At 39.4% G+C, this 22,423-nt stretch overlaps 1 protein-coding gene across 1 annotated transcript in view; it reads left to right on the forward strand.

Moving 5' to 3' along the window:
- mccc2 (methylcrotonyl-CoA carboxylase subunit 2) overlaps positions 1-22,423 on the forward strand; it is a 158,698-nt gene that overhangs the window by 7,729 nt on the left and 128,546 nt on the right. Inside the window, 1 exon segment of the mRNA XM_069936759.1 lies at positions 8,517-8,601. Coding sequence (XP_069792860.1) covers positions 8,517-8,601 — 85 coding nt within the window.

Here is a 22,423-nt window from a genome sequence, read left to right on the forward strand (position 1 = left end):
TTCTAGCTTTATATTCTGTTTTTTTTACTCTATCTTGCATACGAGCTGATAACAAAAATAGGTCTATTCTTGAGTATGTTTTATGTCTAGCCGAGTAATATGAATATTCCTTTTCCTTTGGGTGTTGTTTCCTCCATATATCCAAAAGTTGCATTTCTTCCATCGATTTAATTATAAATTTGGTTACTTTGTTCTTTCTGTTAATTTTTTCCCCAGTTTTGTCCATATTTGAATCCAAATTCAGGTTGAAATCCCCTCCTATTAATATGTTCCCTTGCGTATCTGCTATCTTCAAAAAGATATCTTGCATAAACTTTTGATCTTCTTCGTTAGGTGAATATACATTGAGTAGATTCCAAAACTCCGAATATATCTGACATTTTATCATTACATATCTCCCTGCTGGATCTATTATTTCCTCTTCTATTTTAAATGGCACATTTTTACTAATTAATATAGCTACTCCTCTTGCTTTTGAATTATACGATGCTGCTGTTACGTGTCCTACCCAATCTCTCTTTAATTTCTTATGCTCCAATTCAGTTAAATGTGTTTCTTGCACAAATGCTATATCAATTTTTTCTTTTTTCAGTAAATTTAGCAGTTTCTTCCTTTTAATTTGGTTATGTATTCCATTAATATTGAAAGTCATATAGTTCAACGTAGCCATTTTATACTTTGTTTATCTTCCCTTTCCGTTTCTCCATCATTACCTTTCCTTCTTATCCATTTCTGTTTTCTTGTTTTGAATCCTTTATAAGACAACATTCCTAAAACATCAAACATTTTCCTTATTCTCCTATTTAAAACTTCTTTAGCCCCAATCCCCCCTTCCCCTCCTGAGTTGTCCTTTATCCCTTGTCGGACAACCACATCTCCCCTCTCCATTTGGATTTGCGAATTCACTCGCAAGCATCAGCTGATTTTGCAGTGACCGTAACACCCCCCCACCCAGCCCCCCCCAGAAAAGATTTCAGTTTTCATATGTGACAAAGGTCACTCTTTTAATTCCCTCCTTATTCCCTCTATTCCTTTTCCTTCCCTTATTAATTCTTGTCTATACTGTCTATATTTTCCTCTAAATACGGATACATTCATGTATGCACATTATACATATACACATATATACCTCTTTACCCACATATATATAAATCGTGGTCATTTTTACTCTTATTACATATCTTCATCTCTCTGTTTGTTTTGTAGTTGTTCTGCAAATTTCCTTGCTTCCTCTGGATCCGAGAATAGTTTTTTTCCATAAGATCGTTTTCGATGTTTTGAACTCCTTCCTCTTCTTCAGGAGTTCAAAACTTGTATCTTTTTAGTTCGCAGTCTTTTGTACTCTCGTTACACGTCTTCATCTCTCAGTCTATTTTGTAATTGTTCTGCAAATTTTCGTGCTTCCTCTGGATCCCAGAATGGTCTGTTTTGTTGTCCTGGAATAAATATTTTCAATACCACTGGATGCTTTAGTATAAATTTATACCCTTTCTTCCATAAAATCGCCTTTGCTGTATTGAACTCCTTTCTCTTCTTCAGGAGTTCAAAACTTATATCTGGATAAATGAAGATTTTTTGCCCTTTGTACTCCAGTGGCTTATTGTCCTCTCTTACTTTTTCCATTGTTTTCTCCAGTACCTTTTCTCTTGTAGTATATCTTAGGAATTTTACTAAAACAGATCTTGGCTTTTGTTGTGATTGTGGTTTAAAGGCCAATGCTCTATGTGCCCTTTCTATTTCCATTTCTTGCTGTAGTTCTGGACATCCTAGGATCCTAGGGATCCAATCTTTTATAAACTCTCTCATATTCTTGCCTTCTTCATCTTCCTTAAGGCCCACTATCTTTATGTTATTTCTTCTGTTATAATTTTCCATTATATCTATTTTCTGAGCTAACAGTTCTTGTGTCTCTTTAACTTTTTTATTAGATTCCTTTAATTTCTTTTTTAAGTCCTCTACCTCCTTTTCTACTGCTGCTCCTCGTTCGTACACCTTGTCCATTCTCTTTCCCATTTCTGATGAGGTCATATCTATTTTATTCATTTTCTCTTCTGTATTGTTTATTCTTCTTCTTAAATCATTAAATTCTTGCGCTTGCCATTCTTTAAATGACTCCATGTATTCTTTAATAAGAGAAAGTATATCCTTTATCTTGCCTTTCCCTTCTTCTATTTCACTGTACTCTTCCTCTTCCTCTTCTTCTTCCTCTGGGTTGGCCATCTGTTGTTTCTTTGTTGCCCTTTTCTTCTCTTCTTTCTTGTTTTCGTTGTCTTCTATGTTCTCCTCTTGCTGCAGGTGTCCTGCAGCTGTCATTGCCGGCTGTGGAGATCGACTCCCCAGCTGGTCACCCCTCCCGTCGGTGTGTTTTTTTTCATGCGCCTCACGCATGCGCGACTCCTTGCGCATGCGCGGTTGCGCACTTTTACTCGGCTTAGCGAGCCATTTTTGTAGTCCACTTTCTACCGACCTGAGGGAGCGGGTTTCTCTCTCCACCGCAGGCCTCTTCGAACAGGTAAGGCCTTTTCCTTCATCTTCCGTTGTCTTCTCTTCCTCCTTACCGTTGGTTTTGACTTTGCTATTTTCGTCGCCATCTTCTTTCCACCTTTATATTCACTTTACTTTGATTTTTATTTTTGTGCCTTTGTGTTTTGCTTTGTTTTTTCTGACTTTTCTGGAGAGGGCTGGAGTTCACCGTCCGGCCACTACTCCATCACGTGACTTTTCATGTTCAACTGTCTTGATGTTGATTGATTTTCCACATAGTGTATATGGTGATTTAATTAAGACATACAGCATACAGGCCCTTCTGGCCCATGAGCTCCTGCTGCCCAAATACCCCAATGAATATATGACCCTGGTATGTTTTGAAGAGCAGGAGGATACCGGAGCATAAATGGGGAGAATGTACAAACTCCTTACAGATAGTGCCGGATTTCAACCTGGGCGACTGGCACTGTGATAGCATTGTGCTGACTATACCACCAAAAAAAAAATTTGTTTGGGTCTCATGACCTAGTTATTGGCAGTTGAACTTGTGATGTGGAACGTGGTGCTTTTCAGGATAATGGAACAGAATCAGCAAGGGACTAATAAGGACTTGAGGGAAAATGTGGCTCTGGGGATAAAGCAGAGGAATCAAACCGAGCATATTGTTTGCTCAGACGTGAGCTGGATGGCTATCTTTTGTGCTGCGGAGATTCTATGATTGTTTCAGAGCAGATTCTGAGTTAGGCAGTGAGGGGAATGTGAAGGGAATTGCAAATTCTCCTCCATACCTCTGCAGTGTAGTAAGAATTTTAAATTAGGAAGCCGGTCTTATAATTCTGCCATGAGCTGTTTAGTTTTGGAGCTCTTTTCTGAACGATGATGTGGATTGCTATGTGGGTTTCTTAGCATTGGTTTTAGAACTCCAGTGATTATTTCTATTTGGAGAAGAAATTAGTGAAGATGGTTGAATACTGTCAAAAGCAGTGGTTTTCAAACTTTTTCTTTCCACTCACATACTACCTTAAGTTATACCTATGCCATAGTGCTCTGTGACTAGTAAGGGATTACTTCAGGTCCTTCCTGGGCTGTAATTAGCTTGCACATGGTAGGAGAGGAGATGGAAGAAGAATTTATTTATAAATGGTATTTTAAATTAATTAAAAGAAAAACAAATAACCCATTATTGAAATGAGTAATTTATATTTGGGATAAAATTAAACAATTTGTGAGATTAAAAGAGGGATTATCCTCAAAGACACCTCTATCTCAAAACAGTTTAAATCCCATGACTTTCGAACATAGAATCTTGGCAACCTGGTACTAACACGGTATCAGGTGCATTTGTTATGGGTCCAGAGGACCCCAAAACCCAGCAGCAATAGAAATTCACCAAGATAAATGGTTACTTAAACAAATGTAGTTATTAATTTTCTTTTTTAAAAAAACAGGATCAAACTTTAACTTATTACTATTAACTTATCATCGCCCCATTTCCTTTGGAATTATGAAACTGTACACACAATGAGTTAATTAGCTATGGCTAAAACAGTGCTTTTCAAACTTTTTATTTCCACTCTCATACCACCTTAAGTAATCCCATACAAATCACAGAGCACTTATGGCATCGGGATTACTTAAAGTGGCATGTGAGTGGAAAGAAAAAGTTTGAAAACCACTGGTTTAAAGGAAGACCATGAACTCTGAGTTGCAGAGAAAGGTATGGCATTATATAAAGACATTGTCACTTTCAGTGGGATATGATGTTGATTTGCACTCAGTGTTCTCATTTGTAGTCTTTTAACACAAGACTACAGTAGATTTTGTATCATACAAACATTTCTATTCTCATAGAACATTACAGCACAGAAACAGGCCCTTTGGCCCTTCCAGTTTGTGCCAAACTATTTTTCAGCCTAGTTTCACTGACCTGTATTCAAACCCCGCCCATCCATGTACCTGTCAAAATTCTTGTGGAAAAAATATCAAATTGAGCCTGCATTCACCATTTCAGCTGGCAACTCGGTCCACACTCTCACTAATCTCTATATCAGTGGTTTTCAAACTTTTTCTTTCCACTCACGTACGACCTTTAGTAATCCCTATGCCATAGGTGCTCTGTGATCAGTAAGGGATTACCGTGATATTGGGGTCCTTTGGGAGTGCAAAGAAAAAGTTTGAAAACCATTGTTTTAATTGTACCTAATTGACTCGTTATGTGCACGGTTTCATAACTCCAAAGGAAATGGGCCAATGATCATTTTTCTCAAGCAAAATATTCAGTAACAATTGGGTCTAGAGCAGTGGTTCTCAATTTTTTTTTCTCCACTCATACCCCCTTAAGTAGTAATCTCTTACTAATCACAGAGCCCCAATGGCATTGAGATTACTTAAGGTGGTATGTGAGAGGAAAGAAAAAGTTTGAAAACCATTGCTCAATGTGAAGCAGTTCCCCCTAAACATTTCCTCATTTACCCTTAACCCATGTCCTCTGGTTGGTATCTCACCTACCCTCAGTGGAAAAAAACCTTCCTACATTTACTATCTAAACACCTCATAATTTTAAATACCAATATCAAGTTTCCCCACATTCTTCTACACTCCAAGGAAAAAAGTCCTAGCTCAGCTCCTGAAGTCCAGGCAACATCCTAGTAAACATTCTCTGCACTCTTTCTATCTTATTGATACTTTTCCTGTAGTTAGGTGACACAGTATTCCAAATTTGGCCTCACCAATGTCTTACACAACTTTACCATAACACATCAAGATCTACACTCAATTATTATGAAGACCAGTATGCCAAAAGCTCCCTTTGCAACCCTATCTGCCTGTGACACCACTTTCAGGGAATTATGTATCTATATTCTCAGATCCCTCTATTCCACTGCACTTCTCAATGCCTTACCATTTACCATATATGTCCTTTCTTACTTTGTCCTTCAAAAATGCAACACCTCACACTTGCCTTCATTAAATTCTATCTGCCATTTTTCAACCCAATTTTTCAGCTGGTCTAGATTATTACGAGCCCAAAGAACCCCAAAATCCAGCAGCAATAGACATTCACCAAGACAAGAAGTTACTTAAACAAAAGTTGTTTTTAATTATCTTTAAACGTGAAAACAGAATCAAACTTTAACATCTCTATTAACTTAACTAACCCAGCTTAACCCCCTTCTAATTCTAAACGCACATGTATGAAATGTGTGTGTAAGTTCAGAAAAGTTCTTTGGTTCACAGTTCAATCTCACTTCTCATTCTTCCAAGTTCTCTGGTTGAAGGCAATTCTTATACTGTGCACAGAATTTAACATGTATAAAGTTCACCAGGCTTTGGTGCTCGAAAGGTAAATGTTTACCGCTCAGGAAGGTTCTCGTAGGGTTTACTGAGAGAGATTTGTTGTTCCAAGATTTCCACAACTGAGGTACCACCATTAGTCACCTCAATGTCTCGCTGATGAAACTTGCCCCATCAAGGTTCTCCAGATGATCACCTCTTTCTTTCAGGCTATCACAGAGTTCCTTTCTGTTCCACTTATTTCAAAAGTAATATCAGTCAGATAGCACTTCCAGCCATCCGCCACTCTGGAGCTTTTGTTTCAATTCCAACAAGCTTCTCCTGGTTGTTTCAGCTGTGACTCTCTCTCTCTCTCCATCTCAGATTCCAACTGCCAGCACACGTCCTTCGCTCTCTCTCTCTCACTTGCAAAAACCCTCTCCTTCTCCAGCAAACAATAGGAGTTAGTCTTCTGCTCCCATCTGTTGTTTTAGGTAAACAAGAACCCAAGAATGACCTTTCTGTGCACTCTGTCAAAACCTTTGCAAAGAGCTTTCAACAGCCAGAGTGTCTCCAGTCCATTCATTTCATGACATCATTTCAATTAGCACCTACTTGTGAAATGTGCATAACATTCTCCATAGTTTCTGTAAAGTCATTGAATATGAATTCTTCAGTATTGAAAATAAGATCTGTTTTAAAGTGTGTGTATGTATGTAACCTACTCTAATTTTACCAATTTATGTACCAAATACATCTACAAATATTAAATCACAAAATCCCTCTGCAAGCTTTGAGAACCTTCCTCGCTGTCCATAACACCTCCAATCTTTGTGTCATCTGCAAAGGTGCTGATCTAATTTACCACATTATCATCCAGATCATTGATATAAACAACCATAATTTCAGCACTGATCCCTGAGCCACACCACTGAGTCACAGGCCTCCAGTCTGAGAAGCAATCACTATCTGGCTTCTCCCACATAGCCAATGTCAAATCTAGTTTACTACCTCTCCATGAAAATTGAACATCTGAACTTTCCTAATAATCCTCCCATGTGGTACTTTGTCAAAGGCCTTACTAAAGTCTATGTAGACAACATCCACAGCCTTTCCTTCATCAACTTTCCTAGTAACTTCCTCGAAAAAATATTGGTTAAACATGATCTACCACACCCAAAACCATGTTGGCCATCCCTAATCAGTTTTTGGCATTCCAAATAATTGTATATCCGATCTATTAGAACACCTTCCAATAATTTACCTACTACTGATGCCAGGCTCACCGGCCTATAATTTACAATGTTACTTTTGGAGTTTTTTTTTAAACAACAGAACAACGTGAGCTACCCTCCAATCCTCTGGCACCACACCCGTGGCTAAGGACATTTTAAATATTTCTGCCAGAGCCCATGCAATTTGTACACTAGCCTCCTTCAAGGTCAGAGGGAATATCTTGTCAGGCCTGGGAATTTTTCCACCTTATTTGGTTTAAGATGGCAAGCACCATCTCGTTATCTCTATAGATTCCACACCCTCCTCGTTTATCTGTATAGGTTCCATGACCTCACTGCTTGATTTCCTAACTTCCCACGAGTCTGTACGAGTTTCCTGAGTAAATACTGATTTTTAAAATAAAACCCATTTAAGATCTGCCTCATCTCTTTTGACTCCATACATAGCTGACCACTCTGATGTTCAAGAGGACAAATTTTGTCCCTTACTATCCTTTTTGCTCATAATATACCTGTAAAAACTCTTCGGATTTTCCTTCATATTTTCTGTCAAAGCCACTGGGCTGATATGCTGACTTGTCAGAATTAGAGTTCATGTATGAAAGAAAATGTGGGAGGAACTCAGTGATTTATGCATCATCTAAGGATGAAAATGACAGTGATCTTTTGGGTCAAACACTGATTCAGTCCATGGTTGCTGCCTACTGTCTGACTTCCTTCAGCATTTTCTTTTTTGCTCTGGATTCCATCATCTGCAGCTGTTTTGTCTTCATTTGAGCTCATTTGTTCTCACCTACTTGTGTCTACTATCAGTCTAGTTCCACATTCCAAGCCACTCTTCTGCTTTATGCTTCTTACTTAATAGGGAAGGCACAATAATGGACCACAATTCACTACAAAAATAAGTGCTTGTGAATTATGTTTAATCAAATTTAATTTTTAAATTTTTAATTTAAACATTCAGCACGGTAACAGGCCATCTAGGCGCATGAGTCCAATTTACCCCCAATTAACCATCCAATTTACCCCAATTCACCATCACCCTGGTATGTTTCAAATGGTGGGAGGAGCCCCCCGGGGAAAATCCACACAGACACAGGGAAAACATATAAACTCCTAACAGACAGCATGGGATTTGAACTGACGGTGTAAAGGCATTGTGCTAACTGCTATGCCAAATGTGCCGTCTGTCATAATTAAGTAGCGATTTAATTCATAGGCAGATGTACAATATACATTTGTTTTCCAAGTGTTTGGAAGAAATAAGTCGGCAAGGCTGTGGTTAAATCCTGGACTGTACCTCCCTCTATCAGGAGCTGCGTGCTACTTGTAGAAAATTCATGTTTTCTTTATATCCCTTTTTAGGTTGTTAGCAAGATGAACATGCTCTTAAGTTTCAAGTTCACAACTACATTTACAAACCTTTGATATAGAAATACTTATAGCACTCTTGTTGCTTTTGGCTTGTTTAAAATATAACTTTGTCATATTCATGCTAGTAATCATTTCTTTATAATCTAGGGGGTGGAGAAAAGGCTCGGCAACGGCACACATCCAGAGGAAAGTTGCTTCCCAGAGAACGTATTGATCAATTGTTAGATCCAGGGTGAGTGAACTAACGCTGCTCAAAAGGTCCAATAAATATTTATAGATTCTGACAACAATGAAATCTGTAATTACACTTCTATATTTAAGTCTTAAGCAAGTTGAAAAAAGCTTTCTTCCAAATTTACAAAATCTAAATTAAAATGTTTTGTTCGAACTGAACTCTGATTGTAAAACATTTTTAGATGACTTATTTATTGATGGGCACAGTACAAAACAAATAAGGCTGGATCTAAATTTCTGTGGATTAATAAATAGATCGTTGTGCAAAAAAAAAGTGAGGATTTTCCCTTTCCTCCCTTGTTTTGGAATTTGAAATAGAGCTCTTCAGTTTTAAAAGAATGTGTATGGAAAGTTGCAATTCATGACAACTTGCTTTGTAGTACATTATTCATGAACATGAGAATTGAGGATTAATTGAATGGTGGCATTTTAGCGGTGTACAGATTGCCTTGGAGAATATAAATATGTATATTAAAATGCAACTGAGATGAATACAGTTGTTTACAGGGTCATCAGTTTATAAATTCAAAACAGCAAAATCTAAATTCTCTTGTGAGTTGATACTTTTTTTTGAATCATCAATATTTGGATATGTTATGAGAGTTAAAAAATCTCCTACCTCTGAATTCATCCCTTATGGTGATCTCCCTAGCATGGCCTCCGACCTCATTGTTTCCCAACTCCACACTGCTCATTTCTACCTCCTACCCAGATCCAAAAACCTAATTTGTCTGGAAGACCAATCGTTTCCGTGTGCTCCTGCCCCACCGAACTGGTAATCTGCTTACTTACCTCGACTCAGTTTTGTCCCCAGTGGTTCAGTCCTTTCCCAGCTACATCCAGGATATTTCACATACCCACCATCACTTCAACTACTTCTATTTCCCTGAACTTGACTACCTCATCTTTGTCATGGATCTTTACTATCCAATCACTATACACCTCCATTCCCCATACTGAAGGCCTCAAAGCCCTTTCTTTCTTGACAATAGACCCAGCCAGTCCCCTCCACAAACACCCTCCTCAGGCTGGCAGAGCTCGTCCTTCCCCCTCAATAACCTCCTTTGATTCATCCCACTTTCTCCAAGTCAAAGGGATAGCAATGAGTATATGGATGGACCTCAGCTATGCCTGCCTTTTTATTGGCTATGTGGAATAATCCATGCTACAAGCCTATACAAGGAAGTTCCTCAGCTCTTCCTCCGCTACATCGACGACTACTTTGGTGATGTACTACACACCCATGATGAGCTCGTTGACTTTTATTTGCTTTGCTACCAACTTCCACTCTGACCTCAAATTCACTTGGTCTATCCCTAGCAGCACTCTCTTTTTCTTGATCTCTCTGTCTCCATCTTGGGAGACAAACTCTGGACAGACATCTTCTACAAACCCAGCAATTCCCATAGCTACCTTGACTACACCTCTTCACACCTTGATCTCTGCAAGGATTCCATTCCTTTCTCTGAATTCCTCGGTCTCTGTTACTCCCAGGATAAGATCTTCCATGCCAGATTATCAGAGATGCCCTCCTTCTTCAAACAACTTTGCTTTCCCTCTTGACTCGGCCCTCACCTGCATATCCCTCTTGACTCTCATATCCTCCATTTCCCACACATCTGCCCTGGTTCTCTTCACTCGCATGCACTAGGACAGGATTCCCCTTGTTCTTACTAATGACCCCACCAGTCTCTGTACCTAATGTATCATACTCCACAATTTCTTCGATGTACTGCGTTATCCCACCACGAAACACCTATTCCTCTTCCTTCCCTCTGTGCCTTCCGCAGCGACTGCTCCCTCCATACCTTCCTTCTCCACTCCTCCCTCTCCATTAATCTTTCCCTTGGCACCTGCCTCTGTGACCGCAGGAGATACTCCACTACAGCCCACACCTCTGTCCTCACCACCTTGGGACCCCAAATTCTTCCAAGTTGAGCAACATATCAGGGATCATCTACTGCATCCGGTGCTCCTGTTGTAATCTCCTGGACATTAGAGAGCCGAGGCGCAGATTCGGAGTTCACTTGATTGAGCAACTTGACTCTGTCTGCCACCATAGCATGGATCTTCCAATGGCTATCCATTTCAGTTCCCATCACATTCCCTTGCTAACATATCTGCCCATGGTTTCATGCACTCTCTCTCTCTCTCTCTCTCTCTCTCTCTCTCTCTCTCTCTCTCTCTCTCTCTAATCAATTTGCACCTTTCTGGCTGTTAGGCCTGGACTCCAATCCCTCCCATTCTTCTGCCTTAATCTCTCACCTTTAATTATGAAGCTTGACATATTTTTGCTTATGCCTTGTAGAAGGGCTCCGGGGTCCTGCACATCTGTATGTTTTTATCAAAATCTCTGTGCCAAGTTATTAAAGTGAACTGTAAACATCTGATAATAATTGCTAGTACCACAAAAACTCCTGGGTACTTAAGTTTGTTGAGGAAAGGAGGTTGACCTGGAAATGGCAGCACTGCTGCTGGTATGAACCCATGAGAGTGGAGATACACCACTGCTCTGAAGGGTTCAACTAGTCTGGTGGCACTGCACATTTTAACCGGCCTGTTAAAGGAGCTGATGGAGTCTCTAAGTAAAATTGTGCAACTGTGGATGTCTATGTCCAAGATGGCAGCTCCTGTGCCCGGCAGGGCTTAAAGAGTCAGGGGAAAAGTGAACCAGGTCACCAGAAACAGGAAGAACACTACCCCCCCCCCCCCACACACCATATTGAGAAGGAGAAACAGAAGAGATGGTCCTACAGAACGGTGACCATGGCAGTGAACCAGCAAGGGGCTCAGAGGCTGAAGGACTTGATTGGGTCATGGGAACCAGGTATCGGAGCCGGGATTTGAGAGGGTGCTGAGGGCAAGAAGAATTACTGAAGGGCTTCGTTGAAGGCTCCCTGATCATGTCGGAGATTGGATCTGGAGCTCAGTTGCTAATGGATGGAACAGGTCTGTGTGGCTGCAGAGGCTGTGGGTGCACTGGAGGTGCACTCTGAAGGGGCTTTTTTTGTTCTCTTTCTTGCTGTAAGAGCTGGCATGCAACACTAATGGCTACTGTCTGCCTTGTCGAAGGCAGAAAGCAATTTTGAGTAATGTTACATGATCTCCACTAATACATGACAATAAATAAAACTTGAATCTTCATAATCCATAATTGGTCATTCTTAGTGAATAATTTATTAAATCTGGGGTGAGTGAACTAATGCTGCTCAAAAGGACCTATATAGATATTTATAGATTCTGACAATAGTGTAACTTGGATTCCATGTGAGATTTAGTGGTGGCCCAATTAACTACTCAATTACAAACATTGGCTTTGAAGTTGGTGAAAAAATTGGATGGATGCATTAATACTGTCATGGAATTACTTTTATCTTACTATTACAGGGTCATTATCCTGACATTCCTCATTGAATAATATTATAATATATTTTTCTGTAAAGGTTTCTTGTGAAACGAGTTTCATACTAGGGAAAATAATATATTGGAGAATATACCATATTGATGCAATCAGCAAAGATACTGCGCTTTTAATTCCTTTTAAAATACTTTTGATTTTAATAAATAACATACAGATAATACAATTTGATAAAATGATAAGGATAGTTGTACAAAATTAATAAAACATTCAATATATAAAAACTTAAGCTGTAAATCATATCCATAATTTGTATTCCATATACTGTTGTGACAGATTATGTAATATTTTATTGTATATAGATATGTTTTAAAGGAGAAAATTGTGGGAGGTTTTTTTAGTTAGATCTCATTTAAAATGCAAGTGCTTGGCTCAAGCCAGACAGTCCAGGCTTCCAGAGCCTTTGAAAAAACTTTGAAGAATGCCTATAGAGACTTTACAAGTAGATGCTAATTGGACGTGCTGTGGAGTAATGGATTATTGTTTGGGAAAGCAGCAGATGAATGGACTCTAAGATTGTCTGGTGCCACAGTCTGTCTGAGTGCAGTTGGCTGTTCTAAGAGGGTCATGTGGTTTTCTCTGAGTGAGAGAGTAGGAGAGAATTCAGTTCTACAGTTCAGCAACAGCAGCTGGGACTGGAACAGGACAAGCTGGCAAACTTGTGGAAAAACCCTATTTTGAAGACAGATTGTGAGTTCTTAGTTCAGCCTGTTCGAAACCCTTGTGGTTCACAGAAGAGGAGATGGCTGGCTGTATAATGTTTCACTTGAAATAAGGGAAACAGAAAAGGAACTCTGTGGTGACCTGAAAGAAAGAGATTATCATCTGGAAAACCCTGATGGGGCAAGTTTCTTAACCAAGACTCTGAAATGGCTGATCGGAAGGAATCAGTTTGTGTCTAACGAGCAAGAAATCTCTCTCTGAAAACAGACAAGAACCTTCCTGAGCGATAACCGGTTACCTTAAAAACACCAAAGCCCGATGAAGATTCAAAAATGTTAAATTCTGTGCACAGTATAAGAATTGCCTGAACTTGGGGGAGTGAGAAGTGAGATTGGACTCTGAATTAAAGAACTTTTCTGAACTTATACGCACATTACATACATGTGTGGTTAGAATTAGAATTAATAGTAATAAGTTAAAGTTTGATCCTGCTTTCATGTTTAAAGATAATTAAAAGCAACTTTTGTTTAAGTAACCATTTGTCTTGGTGAATTTCTATTGCTGCTGGGTTTTGGGGTCCTCTGGACCCATAACATTGTACTGTATATTTTTTATGTAAAAAAAAGAGCTAATAACAAAAAAAATAAAGAGAAAAATGGGAGATAAAAAAGGAATAAATAGAAAAACAAGTAAAAAGAAATAATAAAAAGGAGAAAAACTCAAAATCCCTGCCTAACAATGTTGCTTGATACTCTATTTGATTAGTAATAAAAAAAATTGAAGGTAGAGAAAAAAGTGTGAAAATGGAAAATGAGTCAGAAATGATCCCCATAAGCTCATAATGGACTTTTAATTCCATTAAAATTCTATCCATTCACCAAAGGAAAGGAATTGTCTTGTATTGCTGAGACATGTATTTATTTAATAATTGAGGATTTGTGCAAATCTAAATCATGTATATGGTAGGTAATAATTAATTGTCTGATTTTCAATTTATTGAATTTTATAATTAAAGGTAGTCAACTCTGGGCTACAGGTGTTGCTGTAATTAAATTTATAGTATTTATTACTAATTCCCATCCATCTAAATTACTTGTTTCTTTGCAAATGAATTGGCACATGGAACAGCACAGCACATGAATAGGCTTTTTAGCTCATGATGTCTGTGCTGATCACAATGTCAAATTAAAATAATCTCTTCTGCCTGCATGTGATCTGTATGCCTCCATTTCCTGCATATTCATGTGTCTACCTAAAAGCCCCTCTCACATTATATTCATATCTGCTGTCACTACTATCCCTGGCAGAATGACCCAGAGAACTACAACTCTGTATGAAAAAAAACTTGATACACACATCTGTTTAAAAATTTCCCATCCTTCCTTAAATGCGTTCCCTTTAGAATTTGACATTTATACCCTTTTTACCCAAGGAAAAACATGCTGACTGTGTCCTATACCTTCCAAACTTTTGTTTACTTCCATGAGATCTCCCCAAAAGCTGCCAATGCCCCAGAGAAAACCACCCAAGTTCGTACACCCTCTTTTTATCGTTCTTACCTCCAGTACTGGCAGCTGTTACGAGCCCAGAGGATCCCAAAACCCAGCAGCAATAGATATTCACCATGACATGTAGTTACTTAAACAAAATTTGTTTTTAATTATCTTTCAACATGAAAACAGAATCAAACTTTAACTTATCTCTATTAACTTAACTAAACTTAACCCCCTTCTAATTCTAAGCGCACGTATATGTAATGTGTGTGTATAAATTTAAGAAAAGTTCTTTGGTTCACAGTTCAATCTCACTTCTCATTCTTCCAAGTTGAAGGAAATTCTTATACTGTGCACAGAATTTAACATGTATAAAGTTCACCAGGCTTTGGTGCTCTAAAGGTAATGTTTACCGCTCAGGAAGGTTCTCGTAGGGTTTGCTGAGAGAGATTTGTTGTTCCAAGATTTCCACAACTGAGGTACCACCATTAGTCACCTCAATGTCTCACTGATGAAACTTTCCCCATCAAGGTTCTCCAGATGATCACCTCTTTCTTTCAGGCTATCTTTCCTTTCTGTTCCACTTATTCCAAGAGAAACATCAGACAGATAGCACTCCAGCCATCTGCCGCTCTGGAGCTTTCTGTTTCAGTTCCAACAAGCTTGTCCTGCTTGTTTCATCTGTGACTGTTCAGTCTCCCTCTCTCTCTTCATCTTCCAACTGCCAGAAAGCCCATGTGACTCTCACTTACAAAAACCCCCTCACCTTCTTCAGGAAACAACAGGAGTTATCCTTCTGCTCCCATCTGTTGCTTTAGGTAAACAAGAACCCAGAAGTGACCTTTCTGTGAGCACTTTGTAGATCCTTGCAAACAGCCAAAGTGTCTCCAGTCCAAGACAATGGTCTATTCATCTTATGACGTCATTTCAATTAGCACCTACTCATGAAATGTGCATAGCATTCTCCATAGCTTCTGTAAAGTTCACTGAATATGAATTTTTCAGTATTTCAAATGATCTGTTTTAAAATGTATGTATGTAACCTACTCTAATTTTACAAAATTTTCCCAATATTTATCTACATTACACAGTTCATTGCTAACTCTCACAAATCCTCCACATTCTTCCTGCAATTATACAACTGGAATTGCAGACAATATTCCAAGCTCAGTCAAACCAAAGTTTTATGCAGATGTAATGTGAATTCCTTATTCAGTGTTCTGCCGATTGAAGGCATGGGTTTTTCAGACGATGGCCCCAAAATATCACCATATAAATTAATCTAAGGTCCCAAAACATGAAGCACCAACGGTTACTAAGCAGGTAATTAAGTAATTAGAAAAGCTGAAGGAATGTTAGCATTTATGGCAGGAGATTTGGAGTATAAAAGTTTGGAACTTGTGAAGCAACTTTACAGGGTGCTAGTGAGGACTGGATAGGAGTACTGCTTACAGTTTTGGATTCCAACAAAGGATGTATGTGCATTGTAGATAGTGTAAAGTTCACTAGGTTAATTTGTGGGATGGAGGAGCTGATTTATGAGGAGAATGGAAACACAAAGACTGTTGGAAGCTGGAGCAAAATAACACAGCAATGGGTCCTTCCTCACAACTTGGCTTTGCTGTCATCTTGTTCCATGTGGCTTTCAGATTTGTTTCCATGCCTCCAAATTTGGCTCAATCCAGATCTCATCCCAACTTGTATTCAATTCTCTACATCTTCTGACAGTATTCCCTCTGTACCCTGTGGTGTATCATCTCTGCCATGTGGGCACTGCTTAGACCTTTCTCTTTCTCTCCTGGAGCTCCAGGCTTGCATTACCAAGTGTTGAGGAGGCCACAAATTTTCTTCATTCTTTACCACTTGATCCACTCTGTCAACCAGCAGTTCTTTGTGTTTCTGAACTCCATAAGAAATTGGAAACTCGCCTGATTCCAGGCTTTTGAATCTCCACGCTTATCTCCTGCCCAACTGGGCCCCCAAAACTATGTCTGGACCCTTATTCTCCTGCTTGTCTTCAGGTTCCTGAAACTCCTCGCTCTCCTGCCCCACCAAGACTTTTTCTTTTCCCTAGCACTATCTTCAATATGTCTTCTGACCTTTCTCTCACCTTGTATCCCATCCCTAGCCCCAACTCCACACTTATCCTTCCTCCACTCCTCTTTCCTCTGAGCTTCCCCTTTTCTGGAAACACTTCTCTCATTACCTTCTTTTTCTTTTGGCCATGTACTTTGTCCCATCTCTAACCCCTTCACTCCCCCCCCCCCCCCGCCCCACCAATACTTTATCTGGATTTCCTTGCTCTCCTGCCATAGCAGAGGCCTTATCTCAGTACTCCTGTGCCCACACCGCAATGAATTCTGGGCCTGACATGATGTTAATATCTTCTTCCATCATCTCTGCTTCCATGCCTATTTCTTGGGAAAAGATTCTTCACCTCCCACTGATGACCCCTTCTTTGGTCTCCAAAATTCATCTTACTCTTGGAATTCCTTCAAACTTTTGCCCTCTCTTGATCTTCTATTTCCAATTGCTGTCCTGATGTAAACTGCCTCAACCTACCTCACCCTCTCCAATCTCACCCTGACCAAATCTACATTACTCCACTCACTTTGTATAAATTTCAATCTAGTCATTATGTCTGCTGTCAAGAGCGATGCTACTTTTGTCTGGTGGACTGATGCCTACTTTGCGTAGGCCAGACAGAAGCTCTCAGCACATCCTCGTCCCTTCCCATCAGAATCATGATCAAAATCAGAATTGGAATCTATTGTTATGAACAAATCATGAAATTTATTGTTTTGAAAACATTCACATAAATTACCTTACAAAAATAAATAAAAATAGAGCATGAAAAATCAAAGTAAGGCAGTGTCTTTGGTACATTTATTATTCAAGAATCTGAAGGCAGCAGGAAGAAGCTGTCCTTGTGCTGTTGAGTGTTCATCTTTAGGCTCCTGCACCTTTTTCCTGATGGTAGCATAATGAAGAGGACATGGCCTGGGAGGTGGGGGTCCTTGAGGATAGAGGCTGCTTTATTAAGACACTGCCTCTTATAGATGTCCTTGATGGCATGAAGTCTGGTGCCCATGATGTTGCAGCCCAAGTTGACAACTCTCTGGAGTTTTTTCTTGTCCTGACCATTGGCACCTCCATACCAGACCATGATGCAATTGGCCAGGATGCTCTCCATGCTTCACTTGTAGAAGTTTTTGAGGATCTTTGGTGACAGACAGAATCTCTTCAAACACCTCACAAAGTATAGCCACTGGCAAGCCTTTTGATTGCATCGACATGGAGACTCCAGGACAGATCCGCAGAGATATTGACACCAGGTATTTGAAGTTCTTGACCCTCTCCACCACTGAGCTCTCAGTGAAGATGGGATTGTGTTCTCCTGATTTCCTCCTGAAGTCCACAATAATGTCCTTACTAATGTTGAGTGCAAGGTTGTTGGCATGACACCACTCAACGAGCTGATCTATCTCCCTCCTCTACGCTTCCTCATTGCTGTTTGTGATTCTGTCAACAACCGTGGTGTTATTGGCAAACTTGTAGATAGCATTCGAGTTGTAGCTGGCCACACATTCATGGGTGTGTAGTGAGTAGAACAGTGGGCTAAGCATGCATCCTTAAGGTGCAACTTTGTTGATAGTCAGTGAGGAGGAAACATTGTTTCCAATTTGTATTGACTATAAGCCATGACCCCACCAATGATAACTAGGCCAGTGACTTTGCATTCTCCGCCTCCAACTTGAGAGGGTCCAACCCTGCACTTCCTGCTTTTATCTATCATATGCACAATTCACAAACAGGTCTGTCCTGGTAAGCACATTGTTTCTGCCTGCTCTTGCCGACTGAACCTATCTCACCACAGTTGATCTTTCCCCTCTCTCTCTCTTCACGTCCACTCTTTTCCCCCTACATTTGGTACATGGTGCAGGCCCTAACCATTTTGACATCTTTTGATTTCCTGTACACATCATCTTTACCATGGATGTCCCCCTTTTTTATATGCCTCCATCTCTTACTGGGAAGGTCTGAAAGCTTTCTACGTATATTTCCAATAAAGAGCCAACCAGTTCCCCTTCATCAGCTCTCATCTACCTGGCTGAACTTGTTCCTACCATGAACAAATTTTCTTTTGGTTTATTCCTGCAAATCAAAGGTGCAAACACGAGCACTCTCATGGATCATTAGCAATATGAAAGTCCCTTGTTCCAAATACACTCCGGTACCACTCTATCACAGATATATTCATATATAATCATATATAACAATGCAGCACGGAAACAGGCCATTTTGGCCCTTCTAGTCTGCACTGAACTAAGTCTTCTCTAGTCCAACCTACCTGCGTGCTGCCCATAACCCTCCATTCTCCTCCCATCCATATACCTATCCAATTTTTCCTTAAATGACAAAATTGACCCTCCCCCCACTACTTGTCACCTGAATTCATATTGCTTCCCTCACCCATGTAGAACTCATTAATTGTATTACCTTATAGCTTTAACCCTGCTCTCAAATTCACCTGCACCAATTCTCTCCCTTTTCTGGCTTTCTCTCTATCTCAGAAAACAAACTATCCACTGTCATTTTGATAAATCCACTGTAGATGAGACTTTCCTTATTCTAATATATCCTAATTTCAAAATATCATCTTCCAAAACGTGAGCTCCGATATCCCAAATTTGGATCTCTTTAATCTCAATAGCTCAAACTCCGTGGCTATTACTTTATGTAGTTTTACTTCATTGATAGAACAGACAAACATTTTGCACATCTTTGCAACACGACTTTCATAATGGTGAATAACAAAGCATTTACTGTATAAATATAATCCTTTAGACTCTAATTACTCAAAAGTTGTCATAACAAAAGGAATAGCTGAAGACTGCTATAAAAACAAAAATATATAGAGATACAAAATGTATCATACTTCCTTCACATATTGTAGAATGAGAACAAGCAGTTAGTCTGGGTGGATATTGCAACATATTACATCATAGTTACTATTGGTAACACTACAAACAATAGTTCTCTTAACAAGATAGGCACAAAATTAGCTAAGAATCAAGAACACAAGGTTTTAACCTTTACACCCACTGATTAACATAAATATAGTGTATATCTTTTCCCACAGTCTATTGTAAGGAAACCCTCCCTATCTCTCAGTTTTTCTGTTTCAGTGTTGTGTTTGAGAAGTATCAGGTTTGGTGGGTTCACAGAGAGACGAGTCTGGACACAAGTGTTACAATCAAAGGTAACTCTATTGAACGCACAGAAGATAAAAAGGGGAAGACGTCAAATGATACTTAATTACTCTACTAGTAAATATCTATATAGATATTCACATCAGATCCAAATTGGTGTTTATCTTCTACTTGGTGCGAGACAAAAATTATAACAGTGCAAGCAGGCACATCGGGCACAAGAGACTCGGACACCAATGGCTGTTTACCCTATCACCTTCTCCCGCACGTGTACACATTTCTCAGACAGGGAAAACACACTCTCGAGTCTCTGTACCAACAGGGGTTTGTTTTCAACTACTGATCTATCGCAGTACTTGAGTGTAGTGCTCACCTAACTCATGACTCCTCCAGTGATGTCCACAGTAGTGACATGGCATGGACTTGGACCAAGAGGCAGAAAGAAAGAAATGTGGCCTGCATCAATGTTTTGTGGTCAGTGATGATGCTGAGTTGTTTAAGGGAGCCAATGGTAAAATGTGGACTAATAGGTGTCCTTAGTCCAACCTTGATTGGCAGGTAATGTGACTTCCGAATAAGTTTCAGATAGGGAGGTCATGTGACCCTCCACAATGTTCCAGACAGAGGCTACTTGTTCCTCCACAATCAATATGTGACTCTCTGCCACATCTGCTCAAGATGAGACCTTTGTTGCAGAACTTCTGAAATGTCTTCCTTTTGCAGGAAATGTGGCTTCATGAAGTCTACTTGCACATTTCCTTTGTTTGTTGGACTTGCTTTCACCATTCCACTTTTTGCAGGGACCACTCCCTCTGAGACTCTCTGGTCCCTCCATCCCTCTGTAATGTCTGGCACTTACCCCTGCAACTGCAGGAGGTGCAGCACTTGTTCTTGTACCTCATCCCTCACCACCATCTAGGACCTAAACAACATTTCCAGGTGAAAATATTATTCAGAATTTATTGTCTTGAACATGTCATGAAATTCATTGTTTTGCAACAGGTGCAAATATTAAAGCTATAAATTACATATAGAAAATAAATTAATGTAAAATGAAAATAAAGTGAGTTAGTGTCTATGGGGTCATTGTCCATTCAGAAATCTGATGGTATATAATGCCTTAACCCAACCAATAAAGAGTGGCCCAAATTGAAATCTTTCCAGCACCTTAAATAAAAATTTTCACTCAACATGGTCGAAGGAAGGGGGAAGTCACGTGATGGAGTAGTGGCCAGACGGTAAACTCCAGCCCTCTCCAGAAAAGTTGAAAAAAATAAAGGAAAGCACAAAGGCACAAAAATAAAAATTAAAGTAAAGTGAATATAAAGGTGGAAAGAAGATGGCGACGAAAAAAGAAAAGTTGAAACCAATGGTAAGAAGAGAGGAAGAGAAGACAACGGAAGAAGAAGGAGAAGGCCTTACCTGTTCGAAGAGGCCTGCGGTGGAGAGAGAAGCCCGCTCCCTCAGGTCGGTAGAAAGTGGACTACAAAAATGGCTCGCTGAGCCGAGTAAAAGTGCGCAACCGCACATGCGCATGCAAAAAAACACACCGACGGGAGGGGCGACCAGCTGGGGAGTTGATCTCCACAGCCGGCAATGACAGCTACAGAACAGCAGCAGCAAGAGGAGAACATAGAAGACAACGAAAACAAGAAAGAAGAGAAGAAAAAGAAAACAAAGAAACAACAGATGGCCAACCCAGAGGAAGAAGAAGAGGAAGAGTACAGTGAAATGGAAGAAGAAGGGAAAGGCAAGACAATGAATATATTTTCTCTTATTAAAGAATACATGGATTCATTTAAAGAATGGCAAGCACAAGAATTTAGTGATTTAAGAAGAAGAATAAACAGTACAGAAGAGAAAGTGAATAAAATAGATATGACCATATCAGAAATAGGAAAAAGAATGGACAAGGTGGAAGAACGAGAAGCAGCAGTAGAAATGGAGGTAGAGGACTTAAAAAAGAAATTAGAAGAATCTAATAAAAAAGTTAAAGAGACACAAGAGCTGTTAGCTCAGAAAATAGATATAATGGAAAATTATAACAGAAGAAATAATATAAAGATAGTGGGCCTTAAGGAAGATGAAGAAGGCAAGAATATGAGAGAGTTTATAAAAGATTGGATCCCCAGGATCTTAGGATGTCCAGAACTACAGCAAGAAATGGAAATAGAAAGGGCACATAGAGCATTAGCCTTTAAACCACAACCACAACAAAAGCCAAGATCCATTTTAGTAAAATTCCTAAGATATACTACAAGAGAAAAGGTACTGGAGAAAACAATGGAGAAAGTAAGCCACTGGAGTACAAAGGGCAAAAAATTTTTCTTTATCCAGATATAAGTTTTGAACTCCTGAAGAAGAGAAAGGAGTTCAATATAGCAAAGGCGATTTTATGGAAGAAAGGGTATAAATTTATACTAAAGCATCCAGCGGTATTGAAAATATTTATTCCGGGACAGCAAAACAGACTATTCTCGGATCCAGAGAAAGCACGAAAATTTGCAGAACAATTACAAGACGTGTAACGAGAGTACAAAAGACTGCGAACTAATAAGACGTGTGTATAGGACTATATACATATATAATACCTATATTACATAAGTGTATGTGCATTTAAAAGAAAATATATAGTGTATAGAGAAGAATTAATGAGGGAAAAAAAGGGGAAGAGAGGAGTAAAGAGGGAATTTAGAGAGTGACATTTGTTGTATATAAAAATTGAAATCTTTTCTGGGGGGGCTGGGTAGGGAGAAGTTACGGTCACTGCAAAATCAGTTGACGCTTGCGAGTGAATTCGCAAATCCAAATGGAGAGGGGAGATGTGGTTGCCCGACAAGGGATAATGGGCAACTCAGGAAGGGGAGGGGACAATGGGGTTAAAGAAATATTAGGTAGGAGAATAAGGGGAATGTTTGATGTGTTAAAAATGTTGTCTTATAAACTGTTCAAAGAAAGAAAGCAGAAATGGATGAGAAGGAAAGGTGATGATGAGGAAACGGAAGGGAAAGATAAACAAAATATAAAATGGCT

This window comes from Narcine bancroftii, chromosome 1 (assembly GCF_036971445.1).
Source record: "Narcine bancroftii isolate sNarBan1 chromosome 1, sNarBan1.hap1, whole genome shotgun sequence".
In the NCBI taxonomy this organism is placed as follows: Eukaryota; Metazoa; Chordata; class Chondrichthyes; order Torpediniformes; family Narcinidae; genus Narcine; species Narcine bancroftii.